The 18,892-nt window shown below is 53.6% G+C and overlaps 6 protein-coding genes across 6 annotated transcripts; 4 read left to right on the forward strand and 2 right to left on the reverse strand.

Moving 5' to 3' along the window:
• Positions 1-1,699: 1,699 nt before the first annotated feature.
• Positions 1,700-3,215, forward strand: CGCA056_v013858 (Satratoxin biosynthesis SC1 cluster protein 4; the record flags this gene model as incomplete). Its single annotated transcript, XM_037329100.1, has 7 exons — positions 1,700-1,823; positions 1,878-1,897; positions 1,962-1,998; positions 2,053-2,120; positions 2,176-2,427; positions 2,489-2,610; positions 2,669-3,215. 7 exons carry the CDS (start codon positions 1,700-1,702, stop codon positions 3,213-3,215), a joined length of 1,170 nt encoding a protein of 389 aa, XP_037172334.1.
• A 564-nt stretch (positions 3,216-3,779) lies between these two features.
• Positions 3,780-4,668, forward strand: CGCA056_v013859 (uncharacterized protein; the record flags this gene model as incomplete). Its single annotated transcript, XM_037329101.1, has 3 exons — positions 3,780-4,083; positions 4,139-4,565; positions 4,623-4,668. 3 exons carry the CDS (start codon positions 3,780-3,782, stop codon positions 4,666-4,668), a joined length of 777 nt encoding a protein of 258 aa, XP_037172335.1.
• A 272-nt stretch (positions 4,669-4,940) lies between these two features.
• UFD1 (Ubiquitin fusion degradation protein 1) lies at positions 4,941-7,211 on the reverse strand (the record flags this gene model as incomplete). Its single annotated transcript, XM_037329102.1, has 1 exon — positions 4,941-7,211. The coding sequence occupies one exon, from the start codon at positions 7,209-7,211 to the stop codon at positions 4,941-4,943; it is 2,271 nt and encodes a 756-aa protein (XP_037171781.1).
• A 3,640-nt stretch (positions 7,212-10,851) lies between these two features.
• On the forward strand, positions 10,852-12,384 carry CGCA056_v013861 (uncharacterized protein; the record flags this gene model as incomplete). Its single annotated transcript, XM_037329103.1, has 2 exons — positions 10,852-11,150; positions 11,361-12,384. 2 exons carry the CDS (start codon positions 10,852-10,854, stop codon positions 12,382-12,384), a joined length of 1,323 nt encoding a protein of 440 aa, XP_037171780.1.
• A 2,568-nt stretch (positions 12,385-14,952) lies between these two features.
• Positions 14,953-15,716, forward strand: SR1A-0 (Spherulin-1A; the record flags this gene model as incomplete). The annotated part of the gene is made up of 2 exons (XM_037329104.1): positions 14,953-15,427; positions 15,484-15,716. The coding sequence occupies 2 exons, from the start codon at positions 14,953-14,955 to the stop codon at positions 15,714-15,716; spliced, it is 708 nt and encodes a 235-aa protein (XP_037171783.1).
• A 358-nt stretch (positions 15,717-16,074) lies between these two features.
• Positions 16,075-17,486, reverse strand: arp-6 (Actin-related protein 6; the record flags this gene model as incomplete). Its single annotated transcript, XM_037329105.1, has 2 exons — positions 16,075-16,979; positions 17,051-17,486. The coding sequence occupies 2 exons, from the start codon at positions 17,484-17,486 to the stop codon at positions 16,075-16,077; spliced, it is 1,341 nt and encodes a 446-aa protein (XP_037171782.1).
• Positions 17,487-18,892: the final 1,406 nt, after the last annotated feature.

Here is an 18,892-nt window from a genome sequence, read left to right on the forward strand (position 1 = left end):
TGCGAGAGGGCCGCAATTAGCAAGGGCTTCGCAACGAAATGTCAGTTTTTTTCGGTCGAAGAGGCTATTTTTCTGTCTACATGGGATGTTATATTGAGTGCCTTGCTGAAACCCCTTTCGGTTCACTCCTGAACCGACGTAACTGAACCAGTGCGACATCTCGTGTCAAGTCACTCTGACTGGAAGTTGGCGAAGCCCTTCTGGTCTGCTTCTCTGCCGAAGGAATAATGTTTTACCAACGTTCGCAGATCTGCGCTGTGAAGGAGCCAGTTGCTGAACAGCACCAGATTTAGTTGCGTCATTGTTTACACTGTCGTTATTCTAAATCACACGAGGTCGCAGCTTGGCGGGGAAACAGAAAACCAATGAAGTAAAATTGCTGTTGATCACGACGTCATTCAGATGCTATGAGATGACTGACGTATTTCACGTTCCAGATGGCTATAGATTATCAGGCTCATCTTACTTCAAAATTCGTCTATAGCATACTAGTTGCAAGGCCGTTGCAAGTGGCTTCGACCCATCTTCGAGATGCCCTCTGTTCGACAACCCCCTCAACTTTCAATCTGCGAACCTCCTTCGCCGTCCTTCACCTTGCGCCGTCGACGTCTCGTTCTGCAAAAGGTCTGCGAGGGCTGGACCTGCACATGTTCGATACATCTTACGCTATCGACATGTGGCAGACGTTTGACTCGTCAAGATCCTTACAGAACTTCAGCACGGAGAAGCAAGCGCAAAACGAGCTCAACTCTAATTATCTCCTTCTATGGCAAGGCAAGGAACTACTCTTTGTGTGCGTGGTAGCTGAAAGCGACGGGTTTCCGGTGAACTTGCCAGGGCTCGTTGACAATTGCACGTGGGCGCCAAGACAGAGAAACGCTCGTTGGATGGTGGAAACTGCCTCCGATTAGCTCCCATCTAACTTCGACATGGGTTTCTCTAAAGTATATTTCGCGGTTCTTGAAACGCCGCAAGAGACATGATGCAAACCGTGACTTTTAAACTTTGGGCTGCGCACGTCTTCCCCTCGAAAGCTAGGCCGGGCGGGATACTTCACACCAGCATGCCCTTGTTAACCGGAGCCTATTTTTCTCTTCCCCTCCCAAACAACGAAATCCAAAGACCGACCAGGAAGTTATTTAGCCCATCAAAGACACAAACTGGACAGAAATCGCCTGATCTTGAGTGCGGTCGTGGGCAAGGTTTTGCTTCCTCAGGAGTTCCGTGGGGCAGCTAAGCCTTGCGAGTAGCTCGCGTCTAGCCAATTTCATCCCTGACCACAAGGTAAAGGCTTCCCAAATATCCTGTGAGCCTGACTAGTTCACGCTCTCCTCACGAACTCTGTCCATGGATAGAGCGGAGGGGTCTCCATCCGCCCGCCGCAGCCAATATCCGGCACCCAATTCGCAGATCTTCAAAAGTAGACTGCCCCCTTATGTCATAGCTTGATATTTGACACACTCTGGTTTTCTGCCCAGCATCTCGACACTTTGCGCCTAATCGTCATATCTTTCCATGGCGTACCCACGTGCGCAGAATGATGGATTGAACCTCCAGTGCTCCTGGGACTTGGGGACGTGAAGTGCCACTACCTGAGAAGCGACGAACGACTCTCACGCGAAACTGATCCTTCCGCTCGGAAACTTCCCATGAAATCCAGAACACAGTAGTGGAGTGGCGGTGACGGGAGCCTACCAAAATGGCAGACAGCTTGGTGGAACCACTCATCGGTGCTACTGTAGCTATGATGTGCCTTACGACGCTGGTCATATCCGTACGCGTAGGCGTCAGGGCAAGTCTGAGGACATATGGACTCGATGATGGTAGGTAAAATCCTACCCTGAAGTCCCGAAGTGCTCTCTGACAAATCGTTTTAGTCCTTATTGTTACAAGTTGGGTATGTGGGCGTGCCAGCGCGGCTCTCGATCAGTGGAGACAACGATTGATTAACATGTTTCCAGGTGTTCACCATGTCCATGTGCATCCAGACTCTTGTGTGTACGTAGGGAGTGTTCTTTGCTCTTGGTGGAGCGGAAGCTAACTCCGGGACAGCGGCTCATGCAGGCTTTGGCCGCCATCATCAAGACGTCGATCCAGTAAATTACGAGCGATTCCTCAAGGTATGTTCAGACCATTAGAATTGAAGCAAGTGGGCTCGTCCTGACTGCGGTGCAGTTAACGATATCGACATCTTCAACGTACAGCTACGGTCTTGCGCTGGCTAAAATGTCTTTTGCCGTGCTTTACATCCGAATGCTTCCCGAGAGACGACTAATCATCGTCAACAAGACGATCGTTGTATTCCTGTGCTGCCAAGCGATTGAAGAAAGCATGATTCCAATTTTCCAGTGTCACCCGATTGCGAAGGCCTGGATTCCGAGCATGGTAGGAACCTGCCTGGACCTGCCTGTGCTGTGGTGGATTGGCGTAAGTGTCCGCTTGCTCATCAGAATGATCGCTTCCGTCCGGATGCTGATAAAACATACAGTTTGCTTTCAACCTTTGCACGGACTTGATCCTTTTCATTCAACCGATACCGTTCCTTTGGAGGCTTCAGTTGCCCATCATCAAGAGACTTGGTCTCATTGCGATGCTATCACTTGGCTTGATGTGAGTCAAGTATCCATAACTATCCGCCTTCTGGTTCGACACTGACGAGTTTTGTAAGGGTCTGTGCGATTTCTGTTATCCGGATGCATTCCGTGACTGAAATGGGTCTCGATGATACCCACGACCTTGCCGTCCCGATTATATGGTCAGAGGCTGAAGTCAGCACCTTGATTATTTGCTCCTGCGTGCCTTTTCTACGAAAGCTGGCCCAGAGGCTTTCTTGGTACCAACGAATGTTTGAGACAACCAACCACGACTCGCAGCTGCCACCGGTAGAAACTATAGGCCATGCTAGGAGACGCAGTCCGTTTGGGTCCAAAGAAAATGGAAGAGGGAAAGACGTGTTCGGCGACGATTCAGGGTTGACGGGATCAACTCTCACATATCCCATGAGCGTTCTGAGCCGGCCAGCGAAAGCATCAGATCCGACCAATGACGACATGGCAGAGATCCAACGCATTACGTCGGCAAATATGGAAAATCCTATCCCCCGGCCAGATTCCAACAAGGACCTCGAAGCCATTTCCGAAGTCATACAAACGCCACCGAAACTACATAGTCCGAGCAGTCCGATAAGCGACTCAAAAAGCGTCAAGGCAACATAGAATAGATACCTTTCACTAGACTTGAGTATAATCTCAACATCAATTCAATAATATACAATCAACACATCAGGGCTTCTTTAACCTGCCCATAATTGTCTGCCCTCAATGCCTACGCACCGGGCACTGCTGTGTAGTTAGAGCCGAGAACATATTCATACCGCCGGGGACTGGCCGTCTCGGGTGAAGGACTTTCGGAGTGGGGCCGATGAAATCGGGCGGTCATCACGGACCCCATCGGCGCTTGTCCTAACCCAAAAAGTCAATGACGTAGGACACTTATTTGGCGACGTAAGTGCACAAAGCCAACCAATCCAGCCAAAATCATGAGCTCATGAACCTCTATGGTATCCGGGAGCGTCGGTCATCGGCCAATTGGGAACACCGAACGTGTCATCGACATACTGGCGTACAACAGAAATGCAAGCAATCATCCATGCCTGTCTTGTAACCTGAATAAGACCACCACAATTACCCCTCTACTTTTTCCCAACACCTTGCTGTATTCTTCCTCCACCACCCAGAAGGAATATCGTATTCACCTAGTACTGTACATTAATCTCAATGATGGGTATCTCACTCTCAACCGCCAGGTGGCTCGCGCCCCTGTCGTTTATCGTCGACTTTGCCGCCCAGAATTACGGCATGCTCAGCACCCCTAATATGAAAGATGTCCATGACGCGAACCTTTCCTTCTTCTCCCCGCAACCTTTTTTCATCGCCGGCTTCTTCTTCCCTCAGCAGCTGTTCCAGCTGGCGTGGCTCTGGCGCCTGTACAAGGCCGATCCGAAGGCGGAGCAGATGGACGCCGACGTTTCCACAATGGTTGACTTTGCACCGTTCTATGCTATCGGGAACTTTTGCATCGCCAGTGAGATTTGCTCGTTTCCAATCATTTTGAGAGCAAGACTGATATAAAACACCAGCTTGGATGATATTTTGGAACAATTCGGATCTGAAGACGGCCAACATCTTTGTCGTCATCAACAGTCTCGCTCAGCTTTACTTCATCTCCAGCCGCTTGCCGAAAATGAACACCAAATCTGTCAACTCCGTCCTCACTCACATCGTAGCCAAGACCTTTGCTGGAATCGGCGTGCTGGACCTTCTGCACAATGGCTCCGTAGCCTACTTTGTCGGACAACAGCCGTCTACTGCCGTGAAAGTGCTTACGGGCGTTGGTTTTGGCCTTCTGGCGACTGCTAGCGACTGGATATTCGGCGGATGCCTTGCTTACGACTTGGTTGCTATAAGTGTCGGTCAAAACGCATATGGAAACGTCAGTTGGAGTAGACTCCTGGGCATTTATGCGGGAGGTACGGCGGCCATCGTTGGAGCCAAGAACCTGTTGAGGTAAGTTAGATCCTTCTCAAGCATCCGGTTCGAGGGTCAACTTACTGATGACCTCAGACCCCCATACGTCAGCCAAAATACCGAATACCGTCCTTTGCAATGAGCAGGAATGATTTCATAGGAGGCATGACGCGATGCGAATTTGGATCAACCTGTACCAGTTCATGTGTACGGATGGAACTGAAGGATAATCCATAGCCACAGGCGAGGTGGAGTGTTGCAGGCATTACAAACAAAATGATCGACAACGCATACTTTCTGATTTGGCTCTTCATCATTTCCCAGGTTGTGACCCCCGCCCTCTACGTAAATATGGTATCATGCTTCGCAACCTCTTCTCTATACCAAAACGCCTCTTGTACATCTATCTATACGTCAAGTTGCTTTTGTCGGCGCCCAGTTGCCAAGCCATTCCTTGGCCTTGTCAAGATCTCCCGAGGCTGCCTCACAGGCCGCTACACACCACTCGAAATCCCACACTCCTTCGCCAGCCAACATCTCTGCCAACTTCCTGCGTCTCTGGGACCCTTCGTCGACGCAGAAATGCATCGGCTCTTGCAGGTTCGGAATGCTCTGCACCAGAGGCTTCACGAGCGGAAGAGCGGCTTGCGCGCTGGCTCCCTTGGCCTCCAGCCCTAAATTGGCTCTTCCTGCACGACACCACTCGTTTCCACACCACCTTTTACCACAGCCGGTCATCAACTGGCTGAGATACCTTCGCTCGATACGACGCTTGAGCGCCTTCCCCTCAGGGTCGTGCATGCTCACATACAGAGGCCCGAAACAGAGGGAGCAGAGGCCGAGATCATTGCCAGGGCCTTGTCCCATTGCGGTTCTTGCTCCGACTGTACCCGTTGTGCCCACCCCATGAAGAGTCCTGCCACAGTTTGCGTTCCTGCAGATGTCGGGCTTGGGACGAGAGACTTTGTCCAACTCATGATGCTTCATATGCGCCGCCATGTCGCGCATACGAACAATCTTCCCGCACAAGTGGCAGTCTGTTGTGCGGGCACCGTCTGCCAGCTCGTGAGCCGTAAGACCGGATAGAATAACCTCTGCAGACGGGTTAAAGGGATCCCCCTCTTGGGGCACTTCGAGATGGCAGAATTGGCAAAGGATGAGTTTTCCGGGGCATACACTCGTACGATGCAGTGCTAGCTCTACTAAGGACGGGGCCTTGTAGTTACACGCATAGCACTCCCGTTCAGTGTGTCGGATGTCTTCGTGCTTCGCCCGGCTGAATGGCGAGTCACCGAAGGCGTTGTCATTCTCGCAGTGCCAATGCGCCTCCCAATCAGGCGAGCCCTTCTTGAAAACGCGTTTGCATTTTGGACAGGTGATGTTGTTTCGCAAGCAGAAGTTCTGATGCAAAATGATCGTCCGCTTAGGAACCCATTGCTGGCAGTTGTCACATTGCTCCTCGTCCGGCGACCTGACATCACCGTTAGTCAAATCAATTGGCCCATCCCGAGATCCGTCTTCTGAAGCAGCCTTTGCCCTTAACGAGAAACGGACCGGCGAGCCGGAGGCGCTGAATGACGGGTACGCATGCACCGAGATGAGGAGTTCCTCTGCGTTCTCGAGCTCAATGTTTGTGGGTTGAATTGTGATTGACTTTTTCCCGTCGACTGGAGGATCGAAGTTTCCAAAGACGTGCTCGGAGTCGCGCGGGAGAGCACGTTGCCGAGTTGACTTGGGACTGACGAACAAATCCACCGCATCCTCGTCGGGCAGATTCCCAAGCTCGATTGTGAGGGGCCGGTTCCGGTCCCAAGACGGAAGCTCGTAGTCGACATATTCGTCAGGCAGGACCTGTCCATCGACATTCTTCCACACGTCGATCTGGCCACCTTTGGAGCTGCCATTATCTGTCCCAGGCTGGGCTTTGGCCATGATCTGGCGCATCGTTTCCCGCGCCTGCTCTTCGTTCAGGGCTTCAATATCAACCTCCAAGTCTGTATCGACCACGCATATACCGTCGCCGTCAGGAAGAAATTTGTCGACTAAGAACTTGAATTGCTCGCCTTTGACTCCGCGGACGGATAAGATGGTGTCTTTGGTGAGAGTGGTGTAGCTTTCACGAAATTGTCTCTCGAGTAAAGACTTCCAGTCATCGGGATTATAGCCAGCTTCCAGAGGTCTGAGGCGAACGTAGGTGCCCTTGGGCAGCTGCTTCGCGTGGACAGTGACATGAGGTTGAGCATCGTGGTCCATCTCGACTGTCAAGTCGACCGGTTTGCTTCCGGTACCATCACTGTTGAAGTCAGAAGGGAGTATGCCCAGCGCGTCCATCAGATATGATCCAAGGGCGGTCTCGCCTTCCTCAGCCGAGAACTCGCGGATACCGGCATAGACGACGTTTCCATTCTTTTGGTTTACCAGGCGGAACATTAATGGATTCGGCAATTGCTGAGAGGTATCTCGATAAGCGGCTTGGTGCTGGCGTGCGTAAGGGTTAAACGGATCGTACGAGGTGAATGACGAGTTGGAGGGCGCGGGCGGTCTCGGGGAGGCTGCAAGCAGTTGCTCGAGGGCGGATTGTGGGAGTAGGATCTTGTCGCCGCGGAGATCCTTGGAAGCAGATTTGATGGGTGGGAGTACAGCGAAGGGCGCCGACCACTGCAGCTCGGGTGATGGTTCGTCCATGATGCGCTCGTCGAGTCGTCGCTCGGTTTGTTATCTTTTCGGGGAGGACGAGATATGGTCGGGATGGCGAAGTGCGAGTCGGCTTGTTGTGTTTTTGGCGGGGTGGAGGGGCAGAAATCGACAAAGTGGACGCAGGGAAGAGTTGTTATTGCGGTTCGACATGACCGTGACAGGAGAGCTTTTGGCAAAGAGAATGCGCGACCTTATCGTCTTCTTGGGCGGTCCATCCGAGGCTGATTCAGGTGGTAAACAGCATGGTGATGCGGCGAGATGATTCAGCACAATGATGGGTTTCTTTGGGATTCCACCACTGCAGAAATTGGGTGCCATTCGTTCGGCCCTGCCTTCTGGAAATTGCCGAGCGCAAAGGCAGGCGGCAGCAGGCACCAGCCACATTACGTCAAAGGCCAGCCGCGCCATTATCTTTCCCATCTGGGCCAGCTCGCGCCACACCTTATCTCCGTGGCTCACCGCCTGCAACATCTGGAAACGACCCACCCAGTCAGCATGGACCGTGCAGCATGGAGCACAGACCCGACTCCTCGGATCCGGGGCTAGATTGTGCCGGACGCCGACTTCCGTGAGGTGAGTGGCTGCCCGGGAAGTGTGGAAATTTAGTCGACGCCACTTCCTCAAGCCACAGCAGACTGGTGCATCCATTGTCCAGAGTCTTGTCCAATCAGACTCTGGCGATAACCACAATGTCTGTGACACTGGGCATTGTGGTGCAATGACAGCACCGCAACACCAACCCCCCTTCCCCGAGGACTCCGCGGCGCACGTCCATTGCCCAGCAAAAATAAAACCAAACAAAACAGATGTCACCTTGCTGGTGTCGACGATTGCTATCTTAAGCTGAATCATGATGCGCAGTTGCCAAGAAGCTTCACGTCCGAATCCAGCTACCTATCCTCCACTATCGACCAGAACAGAAATACTAGAAACGTCAAAGCTACCGAAACAAATGTGGTCAAAAGCCCCGACTGCCCCGACTCCGGACTGCAACTCCGTGACCCCCGGAGCAGGCCTGGCTAGCGGATCAACGCGCCGAAACACTCCCCAAAATAGGCATGGCGAACCCCCAACATTCACTGAGGTGTGGTGCTCAGCTGCTGCTACTGCTGCTACTGCTGCAACATGCCGCTGTGCCCGACACCTCATCCCACTGAACAACGGCGCCGCCCAGGGAATCATCATCCTGCTGCTGTATCCGTAACAACACCAAGAGCAACGTGATCAAACCCGCCAGCAGATTGAGCAGTTCGTGTCGACAACCGAGCAAGGGGCATCCCACTGTGGCGTGCCGCTTACCCCGGTTTACTGGGTTAGGTTTGGTGCGTTGTGGTGGTGGTGGTGGTGGTGGTGGTTGTGGTTGTCGTTGCTGCTCTGGGGTGCAAGAGAGATGGCGCCAGACATCGTCTGCCCTCAAATCCAGAGCGGAGCGGCAGCCTGAAGGCCCCCATGCACTCCCCTCTTTAGTCCGAGTCAAACGAGTTTAGAGACCAATCAGCACTTGAACCCTACTCGAGATGTTGATCTAGGTAGGTAGTTCCGGCAGAGCTACCCATCGCCCGTCACTGGCTGCATGACATGAATCTCAAAGTCAAGAGATTCCCCAGCCGCCGCTGCATGTAGGTATTTCGGTCGCCAATACCGAATAGCGAGCGGAGGAACCTTAACCACGGGGCGGAGGGAGGGCAGCGGACTGACTTGCCTGCAAACACGTCAGCCAGGGCAGGTTTAAGCGGTTGGAGCGGCTAATTTGGACATGTAACACTTTCAAGACACGCCCAGCTCGAACACCTTCATTGGAGCTTGGATCTAGTTTTTCCCCCTTCTTCTTCTTTACGCGGCATCTAACAAGCCCCAAGGACCGATGGGACGAGAAGAGTGTACGCGAAGGCCAGTAGCTCTAGCCTCCAGAGTCTACTAAGTAGTTGAGATGGGTGCCCAGCCGAGCCAGGGAGACCTGCCATCCGCTCTCTCCAATGGTCTGTCTCTTTTAGCCGTACGAATCTCATCTTCTAATGGCAAGCGGCCTCTGGTTATCTCGGGCCATCATTCGCGGATATGCGTATCTGGGCTCACTTCCTACAGCCGCCAAAAAGACAGATGCTCATTTTTGATGGGATCTTTGGGTGCACCGCCGCGCCGCCTGACCTGTTGCAGCAGCATCTGCTGCTGCTGCCCAGTGCCGCCTCACCTCATCTCAGCAACACACCTCACCACCTCTTCCCCCCTTTTCTCTCAGTGGTCCATGTATGCCCATCCCATCAGTCTCATCCACGCCCATCCTCGCCAACTTTTCACCACCCCTTGCCGTGTCCCCCCATCTGTTGCCTCACCTTTCGGTCCGTTCCATACTCTTGTTCTGTTACCGTTGCCGCCACTCTGCTCTCCTAGTGTACAGACAGCGACTCTTGGCAGCATAACTATGAGCATGCATGGCACGGAGACTCAGACAGAACAGCTTCGACCTCGACGTGCCAGCGCAGCGGACCTCCTCTGTTGCTCTGCATCTGCCAAGACCGCACCAGACGGCGGGTTGAAGCTCTTCCGTTTCAACCGCACTATCCTTTCCCCCCTTCTGCTCCAATGGCCCTCAATGACCCCATCCACTGGACACGGCCGATCCTTCTTTCAGGGTCCGACCCAACCGGGCCAACCCCAGATACTACTACGCTACCACTTTCCGCCGACGACAACACCTGCCCTGCTAAGGAAGGCGACATGTCACTGCCCGTTTGTACCGGGGTACATGTGGAATCCTCCCCTGCAGCTCTGATGCGCGCCTCTCCTACTCACTCTCTTCTTCCCCCTCCCTTCCATAGAGCGATTTCAGCGTCTTTGCGAAACATAGCAAATGGAAGTACAGCAGAGTGGAGGGCATGCCGCGTAGAGTACATCAGTCAGGGTATCATCTTGGTGGGCAACTTGGACGTTCATCCACTTGGATCTTAGACCGGTCTAGCCTGCTGGGCTCTAGCCCGCCCGTGCTGCATCTCTCGGCGCATCTTACTGAAGGTGCGGTCGACCCAAAGTTCAAGGTCCAAGGTCCCTTGCTCGCAGTGTACATGGCCTTGCCTTGCTTGCGCGCTTCACGGAGTACCTCTTCACCGCAAAGCTACCACCCTCACCCTCACGGTCCAGAATAGTAATTTACCGTAGCAGATGGATGGACACTCCCACGTTTCTTGTCTTGCCTTGCTTGCCCCGGACACTAGCCCGCCGTCCGCATTTCCTGTGCCTGACAAGGTTCGAATGGCGTAGATATTTAGACCGACACGTCTTCCCTCGAAGATGTGTCTCTTGACATGGTCCTTCACGTCAACTAACACTAAGCAAAGCTCTCAACACGTTCAGCCCCATGTAAACAAGTCGCCGCCAACGTCACCGTCCAGAAGCCGAGACCGAGAGATTGCGCGCCAGCGATCCCGCCCCGATCACCCTTCGAGACGACGGACATCTTCGGCTCTGAGGTTGCTGTTGCATTCTCTTTCTTTCCCTCCAACAAAACACCACAAGCAACACACCTCACCCTCCAGTCTGATCGCCGTAAGCCATCGTGGTTTCCGGCCGTCGCATAACACCCAGAACCTCAGCTCCCCCAAATCACCCCATCGCGCGCGTTCGCCGTAACATGCTCCAGGACGTCGACGACGCCTACACGCTTTACGAGAACCCACCCACAAGTCTCATCAATCTCCTCTACAATCCTCTCATCCTCGCCCACACAGCTCCCCATCTCTCTGCCCATGATCGTCTGAGTCTCGCATCCACGAGCCGAAGCTTCCGAGATCTCGTCACCCACACTCCGGGCGTGTTCAGACATCTCGACCTCACCCAGGTCCGCACAGCGCAGTTTGACATTGATGGTATCGACCGCGGTGGCGAAGTATGGCGCAACGTTCAACTTGACGAGAATCTGACCGAAGATGAGTGCGTTTTTTTTTTTTTTTTTTTTTTTCCCTATCTTTCTTTCTCGTCCTTTTCCCAGTCCAAGAGCTTCCTCCGAAGCTCCGAACGGCACTTCAACGGCCGTTCAACGGCGTCATCACCGGTCGCAAAACGGCCTCAGTCTCCACTGCGGAGGATCGCATGACACTTGAATCGCAAAACTCCAATACTGACGCGACGATGCCCCAACAGCTTCTACTCTGGCCCGCTGAGAGGCATTTTCTCGAGCATCCGCCGCCGAAACATCCTTCAAGATGTGCAGACGCTAGTCCTTGATGGCCTGTCCGTCACCGCGGAGCTCTGCCACGAAATCATTCACGACCCGAGCTACAGTGTTCGCATTCTCTCCGTCCGCGGCGCAAAGAACCTCAACGAGCGCAGGCTCTGCGGCTCCCTTCAACATGCCTGCAGGCCCTCGCGACCAGAGGGTATGCCCCGACTGAAGGGCCTGTACATCTTTGGAGCGCCAGACAGCAAGCTGCCCCCGATGACGGCATCAGGCGTCTCGTCTGCCGCTGCGGTCTCGGCCGCCGCGCAGATCAGCGCAGGGTGGAATGCCAAGTCGCAGCAGGCGTTGAGCTCCTCCCTTCGCAGCGAGGGCGATGAGTGGTACCAGAAAAAGGGCCGCATCATCACTCGCCCGCTCGTTGAGGAGTGGGCCAACACCCTGGTCGACTGCCACGGTATCATCGCCTTCGATGCCGTACCGTGTTCCGGACCTCATCATTTCAACTCCCCGGCCTACGGCAAGGTAAGGGTTCCGGGCTCGGCGCGCCACTGGGCCGTCGCGACCGTTGCTCTAGGCGGTTGCGCCGGCTGCGGCGCCGCCCCCGAGGGAATGACTATTCACAAGGACACGCCGGCAAGCCATCGCCTGCTTCTGGCTCCGCCGCCCGTCTTGACGTCTTCGATCAAGGCGGCAACGACTCCGCAAACCGGGACCGGCTCGACCTCGACCGACTCGTTCGTTGCGCGATGCCTCGATTGCCTCCGCGAACGCTACTGCGCCGGCTGCAACAAGTGGTGGTGCGAGGAGTGCTATCAAACGCCCAGTACCGCGATCGAGCTCGCCGAAACCGATGTGATCATTGTCGACGCCGAGGGAGGTGCCTGGGTCCAGCATGAGGAGCAACAGAGCCAGCCCAAGATCAAGGTACGAAACGGCATATGCTTCCCGAAATGCACCGCAAGCGAGGTCACCGATGCGCTACGCTAGGCCGGGCCGGACGGTTTTCCCTATTCTTGTCCGGCGTAGTCTGCTCCAAAGTGTATGCCACAATGCTGTCTATGTTCCTATGCATCTTGCACCTGCTTGCTGAATTTGCCACCGTCCACAAGATCGCTGGATATTACGATGCTAACCGAGACCGATATAGGCTCGTATCACTAAGAGTTGCTGGGAGTGCGGAAGCAATGTAAGTCGGAACCGTCGTCGTCGAGTCTAGACTTAAGGCTTCTGCCGATCATGGACCCAAGCTGACGACAAGAAACAGTGTCACGATTGCATCGAACGCACCCAGAGGCTCTGCAGAGGCTGCTGTGGCGGCTACTGCCTGGTTCATAATGAGGGCTCGACCTCAACTTTCGTAAGTAAACCCCTCGGCACTCGTCGTTGCGTGGCCCTGCTGACCTTGGATATCCAGTGTGACTGTACAACAACCCCTCCACCTCGCAGAATTATAAGGAAGCAACTGACGTGTTTGCGCAGGGTGTTCAAGCCGAGGACGCTTCTTGCGACACCTGTAAAATCATCGATACGACCCGGGCCCTGAGCCCCTTGCCGTGTAAGCGACAACCCATTGAAGGGGAATGCTTCCCAACGGAACCAATCCGAAAAGGCCTGTGGTTCCGGTTCTGATCTTTTCCCTTCTTTCCTGTGCCAAACATCTCCACTCCGATATGTCACTGGGACGTGACACTGTTCTCCCTCTCATTTTTCTGGCTCATCTCAAGGCTGGGCCCGTGGGCCCGAACTTTGGCGAATGCTTTCGTACCTGGCTTGGTTCCCCTCCGGCGGTGGTTGCAGAGGACGTGGGTTCTCGTCAGCGAGCGGTGATGTCTTTCTCGTGAGATACCCTTCATTGATGCGAAGCGTTTTCAAGGCGTCAAGTGCCAAGACCTATCGATATAATAGACTATCTTCTCAATTCTATTTTGGTCAAATGTGTCTTAAATCCTTGACTAGTATCTCTCCCTTTTGCAGTGTGACAGTCCGGGATGGTAGGTTTGTCGGCATTCTTCTGGGCATGAGATGGTACTAGGCCGCTTCGACCCTTCCCCCCCGCGAAAGAATTGCAAGTGGTAAACAAGGCAGACCTGGGTTCATCACGAGATATTAGGAGATGTCTCGGGCATTTGGCTCCAACTGACAGGGCTTACTGGGTGTGGACTCGAATGACTTGGAAGTCGTCACGGAAGGTCGGCGTAGCGATATGGATGAGGCTTATACGATCATGCCCTCCGCCATGTCTGTCATGACCAGCATCACGGGGTGGCTTTGACTCACATCGCTGCTGACGATTCCTATGATGGAGAGTCGGTGAGGATTGAAGATCATATATCGCATCAGCCTGACAGACCGGCGACCTCGGAGACGCCGGAGAAGGTTCCTTTTCATATCCACGTTACGTGGCGGGTAGCCTCATCCGCACTGTTAATCCAGAAACAGGGAAACGGCTCGCCTCAGACACACCAGGCTCTCAATGTCACGAGTGGCAGACCACAAGGTATACGACGGCGCCTCAGCGTGTACAAATGCTCATCTCGCCAGGAATGGGTAACCTGTCAACAACACTAAACACACACTGATCAGCAGGTGGAGTCTTTCGTACTCAACATCTTGCACTCTTCCACAAACAAATTACAGCCGAACACCGACTTGAGTAGCGAAAGACCCGTTGGTTACACCATCTTACCCGAAGAGCACCTAAGTATCCGCTTCCAATTCACCTTTTACCGAAAACCGAGTGAGCTTCTCAGGTTGCCCTAAGATGCATTTGCAGGATAATCCCATCAGCTGGTTCAAACCCTTTTCTTTCACGGTGTCATCAGATCATTTGCTCAAGGGGAGACTTATCCGCAGTACTGCGCAGCAGAAAAAGCAGTGGAACAGCTGTAAAAGTAGGGCGTGCACGGCTGTATCATCTCCAGTCAGGTCGACCGCACCCCTTGAGCTACATACCGGGATGTGACATGGCTAACCACTTTACCATGGTCCCCGTGTGCTCCTCGCTGTGCAGATGGCGGGGTGGCGAGTTGCACACTCGCCTCGTACTGAGCACCGAGAGTTCAGGGTCCTAGGCGTCCAGAGTCCTCTCTACTTCCAGGGTCTCGCGTACGACAGACCTACAGGAGCGATCGAGATCTCTGAGGAGAGCTCTGGAGGATCGGTCATCCTCATTCGTCAGCAATGGATGGATTCCTTGATCTTCAAAGATACAGAAGGATGAGAAAGTAGCACCTCGTCGCCCGAATGAGTGTGTCAGTGGGTTTTGTGCTCCGTCCGGAAAGCGTTCCGGTGTTTTGATTCGACGTCATTGAGTCTGCTTGAGTCTCTTCGCTCCCCGCGCTTCTCCCCCTCGCGCAGCTTCCATTGCTGAAGAGCGCCTCACGAGGCCAGTTGGGGCTCTAGTAACAACACAAAGCCGTCTAGGACATAGTCAGGGATCGCCTGATAAAAGGTCGCCTCGTCCTAGTCCGCCAGAGGACGAACGGTCTAGACGGGATATTCACGATTGAGTTGGTCGCCTTTCTGGTCGCCTTAACCTTGTTCACTTCGTCCAACATGATCGCCGCTTCAATGCCGCCAAAAACAGTCTTTTTTATCATTTTTGGGCTACTCGTAGCGAGTGCCATCGCCACTGACGAGGTTCTGTACCCGGATGTTGTCAAATCTCTGAAGTCCAGCCCGACGGAGCTCGACAAGCTCAAGATACTGCCAGACGACAAGGATTGGACTTTCAACTACTTTTCGCATGCATTCCACACCAACAGCCCCGGCGGTGTGGTCAACGCCAACGCGGCCACTTTCCCAGCAACTGTTGGCAACGGCATGACCATGGCCTGGATCAGCCTCGGCCCTTGCGCCATGCTGCCACCTCACTACCATGCCAGGGCTTCCAACTACGTCGTGTCGGTTGAAGGGACTACCGAGACATACATGACTCTGGAAAACGGCGCACGCGTTGTTAAGACGCTGCTGGAGCCTGGAATGATGACTCTTTTCCCGCAGGGGAGTCTACATACTATGTCCAATACTGGTAAGTTTCCGCTACTGAGGCAATGCGAGAACAGAGACTAACCATGTGTTCTTTAGACTGTGGAAACGCTACCCTCATCTCAGCTCTCAGTTCGGAGGACGCCGGGACACATAACGTCGCAAATGGCTTGTTCGATCTCCCTCAAAGTGTGGTTGCCGCCGCATTCGGAGGGAATCCTCTGTCCGCCAAGTTCGTCCAGCTCAGACGTGACATTCCGGCTGTCGGTACTGGCGCCTCTATTGGGTCTGCCGAATGCCTGAAACGATGCGAGGCTCAAGGCTCCAAGTAGGTAGTCTACAGTATGACCTCAACCCTTTTTACTCTTGAATGCTTGGGCTGACGATCGCGCTAGGTCATCCATCCAACCCTCCATCAAGTTCTTTCCTCGACCGCATGACATCGGATGGTTTACACAGCACCAGAAGTCTCTTTGGGAGGTATCGTTCGGGTGGTGGCGCATTTGAGATTCCCAAGACTGTTCTCTTTGTACACGCATAGCAGTTGGTTGTTTTTGATTCGTAGACTTATGCATCGGGGGTATTCAGCAGCTGGTTTACGCCAGAGTGAAGTGTTCCTAGGGCGGTTTTTTGAGAGGCATGTCCTTTTCGACAGTAGGGTTACCGTAATGTATCGCAGAGCACAATGGTTTATTCGGCTGTGCTTCCTGAACCGAACTTTCGAGCGATCCAGGCCCCGCCGTACTCTTCGTACTCCTGTTTTGTGGCAGAGTACTTCAAAATGTCGGGGTGCTTCGCCAGGTTGGCACCGCCGTACCAGGTGCTCGTGATGGGGTCGACAGGATGTGCGACGCGGACAATGCAGGCGTCCGGAACCCTCTTAACCAACTCCTTCTCGAGTCGCTGGATGAAGCCCGGGAATAAGGCATTGCCGCCGACAACCACAATGTTGGCCAGCAGACCTGGCCACAGGCCAATGGGCAGCTCGGAGAGTGATTGCATGACGACGTCGGCAAGACCGGGCTGGCGGAGGCCAATGTCAGAAGGTTGGAAGAGGAGCTCAGGTACGGAGAAGCGTTCGTTGCGCAAGGTAAGAACATCCTCGTTGTTGTCCGCTGCCGCCTTCCTCTTCGCCTTGGTATGATTTGCCGGGTCAAAGTCTCGGACGATGCCCTTGGTACGGGTGTGAAAGTCAGGCAGGACGTAGTCCTTGGCGATGCCCGCCCCGGTCATGTATGGCTCTCTTTTCTCGCCTCGGGTTCCCTTCCATGTCTTCTCAAGGTCACCATTGAAGTCTAGCGAAACGTAGCTGGCTTGTTCTTTGATCTCGTTGACGATGTAGGTGTCGTTTCGCATGTCGTAGTATCGGAGGGAGAGAAGGCGGGTGAGGTAGTTCGTCAAGAGCTTCCCCCCTACGTCGAGTCTGCGAACGGCCGACTGAAGGGGCCGACCGTTGAGGAGAGGAGTGACGATGGTGTTGGAGTAGCCCGAGTCGATGAGGAGGACGACTTCGGCCGGAAGCTGCGGGACAGTGTTCGGGTCTCGAGGGGTTTGGAGAATGCCTTGGATATCGTGGTACGCATTGAACGATGCACCTGAAGCTAGGCAGTTAGCTCATGGCTGACCGACGCCTTTGGGCAAGACATGGAACAGTGGAGGGACTTACCTGTGCCTCTATAGAAGCTAGCGAACTGGTACTCCTCGAAGACAACCTGGTCGCAGTTTGACTGCAAAATAGGCAGTGAGTTGGGCTGTTCTGTGAGCAGCAGCCTCGTCTCGGTCGGGTCGCACTTTTGCGGCGCCTTGTCATCGAAGAATTCGCGGTCCCAGATTTCCTTCTGGGCTTCCCAATTGACGATGAAGCCCTTCTCGACGGGTCTGCGAAACTGAATTTCTCCGAAGTCTCGGCATTTCTCGAGGTCTGACGCGACGTAGACCTTTCTTGCTCGATCGCGGGCGATGCAGTTGGGGATGATTCGCGGGTCTTCGGTGAGCTCGTCGGAAACGAAGCCAGCCTTGATGGTGGACGCGCCGTTGTCGAGGACGAGCGTTCTTGATGGAGGGGTGGGGCCCGAGGATTTGCTTTTGCGACCACCCGCCATCTTGACGATGTGCGTAGTCGTGAGCGCTGAAGCTGGAGATCGGTCGACGCGCCGCGTTCACCGCAACCTGGGTTGGCTTAAGCCGGGCGTGGAGAGAGCCGTTCGGTGTTGGAGCAGTTGGAACAGCAAAAAGTTCATCGTCGACTCCAATTGGCCACTCACCGACAGGGATACTGTGTGGGGCTCCGGAAGTGTCTCCGGACTTTCGGTGTGTCGGTGAGTCTGTCACAGCTGGTCCCAGCTGCCGCGGCAATCCTGGCAGATGCCCGTGCCCAAGCCGCCCACCTTAGGTACTAAGGTATCACATAAAACCGAACCCAGTACATAGTAGTGCCATAGTATTCGTACAACGCATAATTACTGCGTATAATTCGACGATATTGTGCACTCCGTTCTTCCTACGGCAAGTGGGCATCATGTAAGGATCTGGCACCCTGGCAAACTTTCTTCATGCTCGCGCCGCGGATTGGGCTCTAGCAGATAGTGTTTTGTAACGGAATGCAACCCTTTTTAACGGAAGCCAAGCCTTTTTCTCTAAAAGCGAGAGCGAGAACCACGTTACAAACGTCGGACGGAACTTTTCCTGTCCGATGGCAGGCGATACGTCCGTCTGTGTCTTTCATGTTGGTCGGCAGGTTCCGAACATCCACCATCTACCCATCTTTCCACTTCTCAACAAACCACTGCCGAACATTTTACCGTCGAGAGCACCGGGACACATGTTCAATCGCAGGGCTTTTTTGAATGTCCTTCCGAAGCCCTATTACGATGCAATCCCAGCATAGACCGCAAGTCCCGGAAGCCGACTCTTTCACAGCGGCCGTGAGGCTTCCATCTCTCTCGTGCTCGTCATGCCGACGTCGCAAGGTTTGATATTAGCCATTCTCTCTTTTGGTACGCTCGATGTGCCAACTGAATGATTAGGTAAAGTGCGACCACCGGAAACCAATATGCTCCACCTGCGAACAATACAGCCAAGACTGCGTCTGGCCTCAAAGAAAGAAGAACAATCCTCAGAAAGAAAAGACGTTAGTCACCAACCTGCCTGCCTGCTTGCCTATCTTACTTTCCGCGTATCCTAAAACCACAGCTAACCAACTAACCTTGATCGCCCCTATCTAGAGAGAGACTCTATAAAAATGTCACTGCAAGACTAGCTTAGATAGAGCGCTTAGTTAAAGACCTGCAGGAACTATAATTAGTTTAGGAGGCCCAGCCTTAGGCTATAAGCGAGGCCTCGTTAAATAGCGCCACTACTGACCATTCCATATAGATAAAGACGTCGCTAGCATAGAACCCACCACAGCCTGATCTAAGTCTGATATCCCTACAGCGCTACTCACTAATCAATTAAGCTAAATCTAAGGGTTAAATTTAACTAATTAACTTACTAATCATAATAGTTT

Source organism: Colletotrichum aenigma, assembly GCF_013390185.1.
Source record: "Colletotrichum aenigma strain Cg56 chromosome Unknown KSG_Cg56_contig10, whole genome shotgun sequence".
In the NCBI taxonomy this organism is placed as follows: Eukaryota; Fungi; Ascomycota; class Sordariomycetes; order Glomerellales; family Glomerellaceae; genus Colletotrichum; species Colletotrichum aenigma.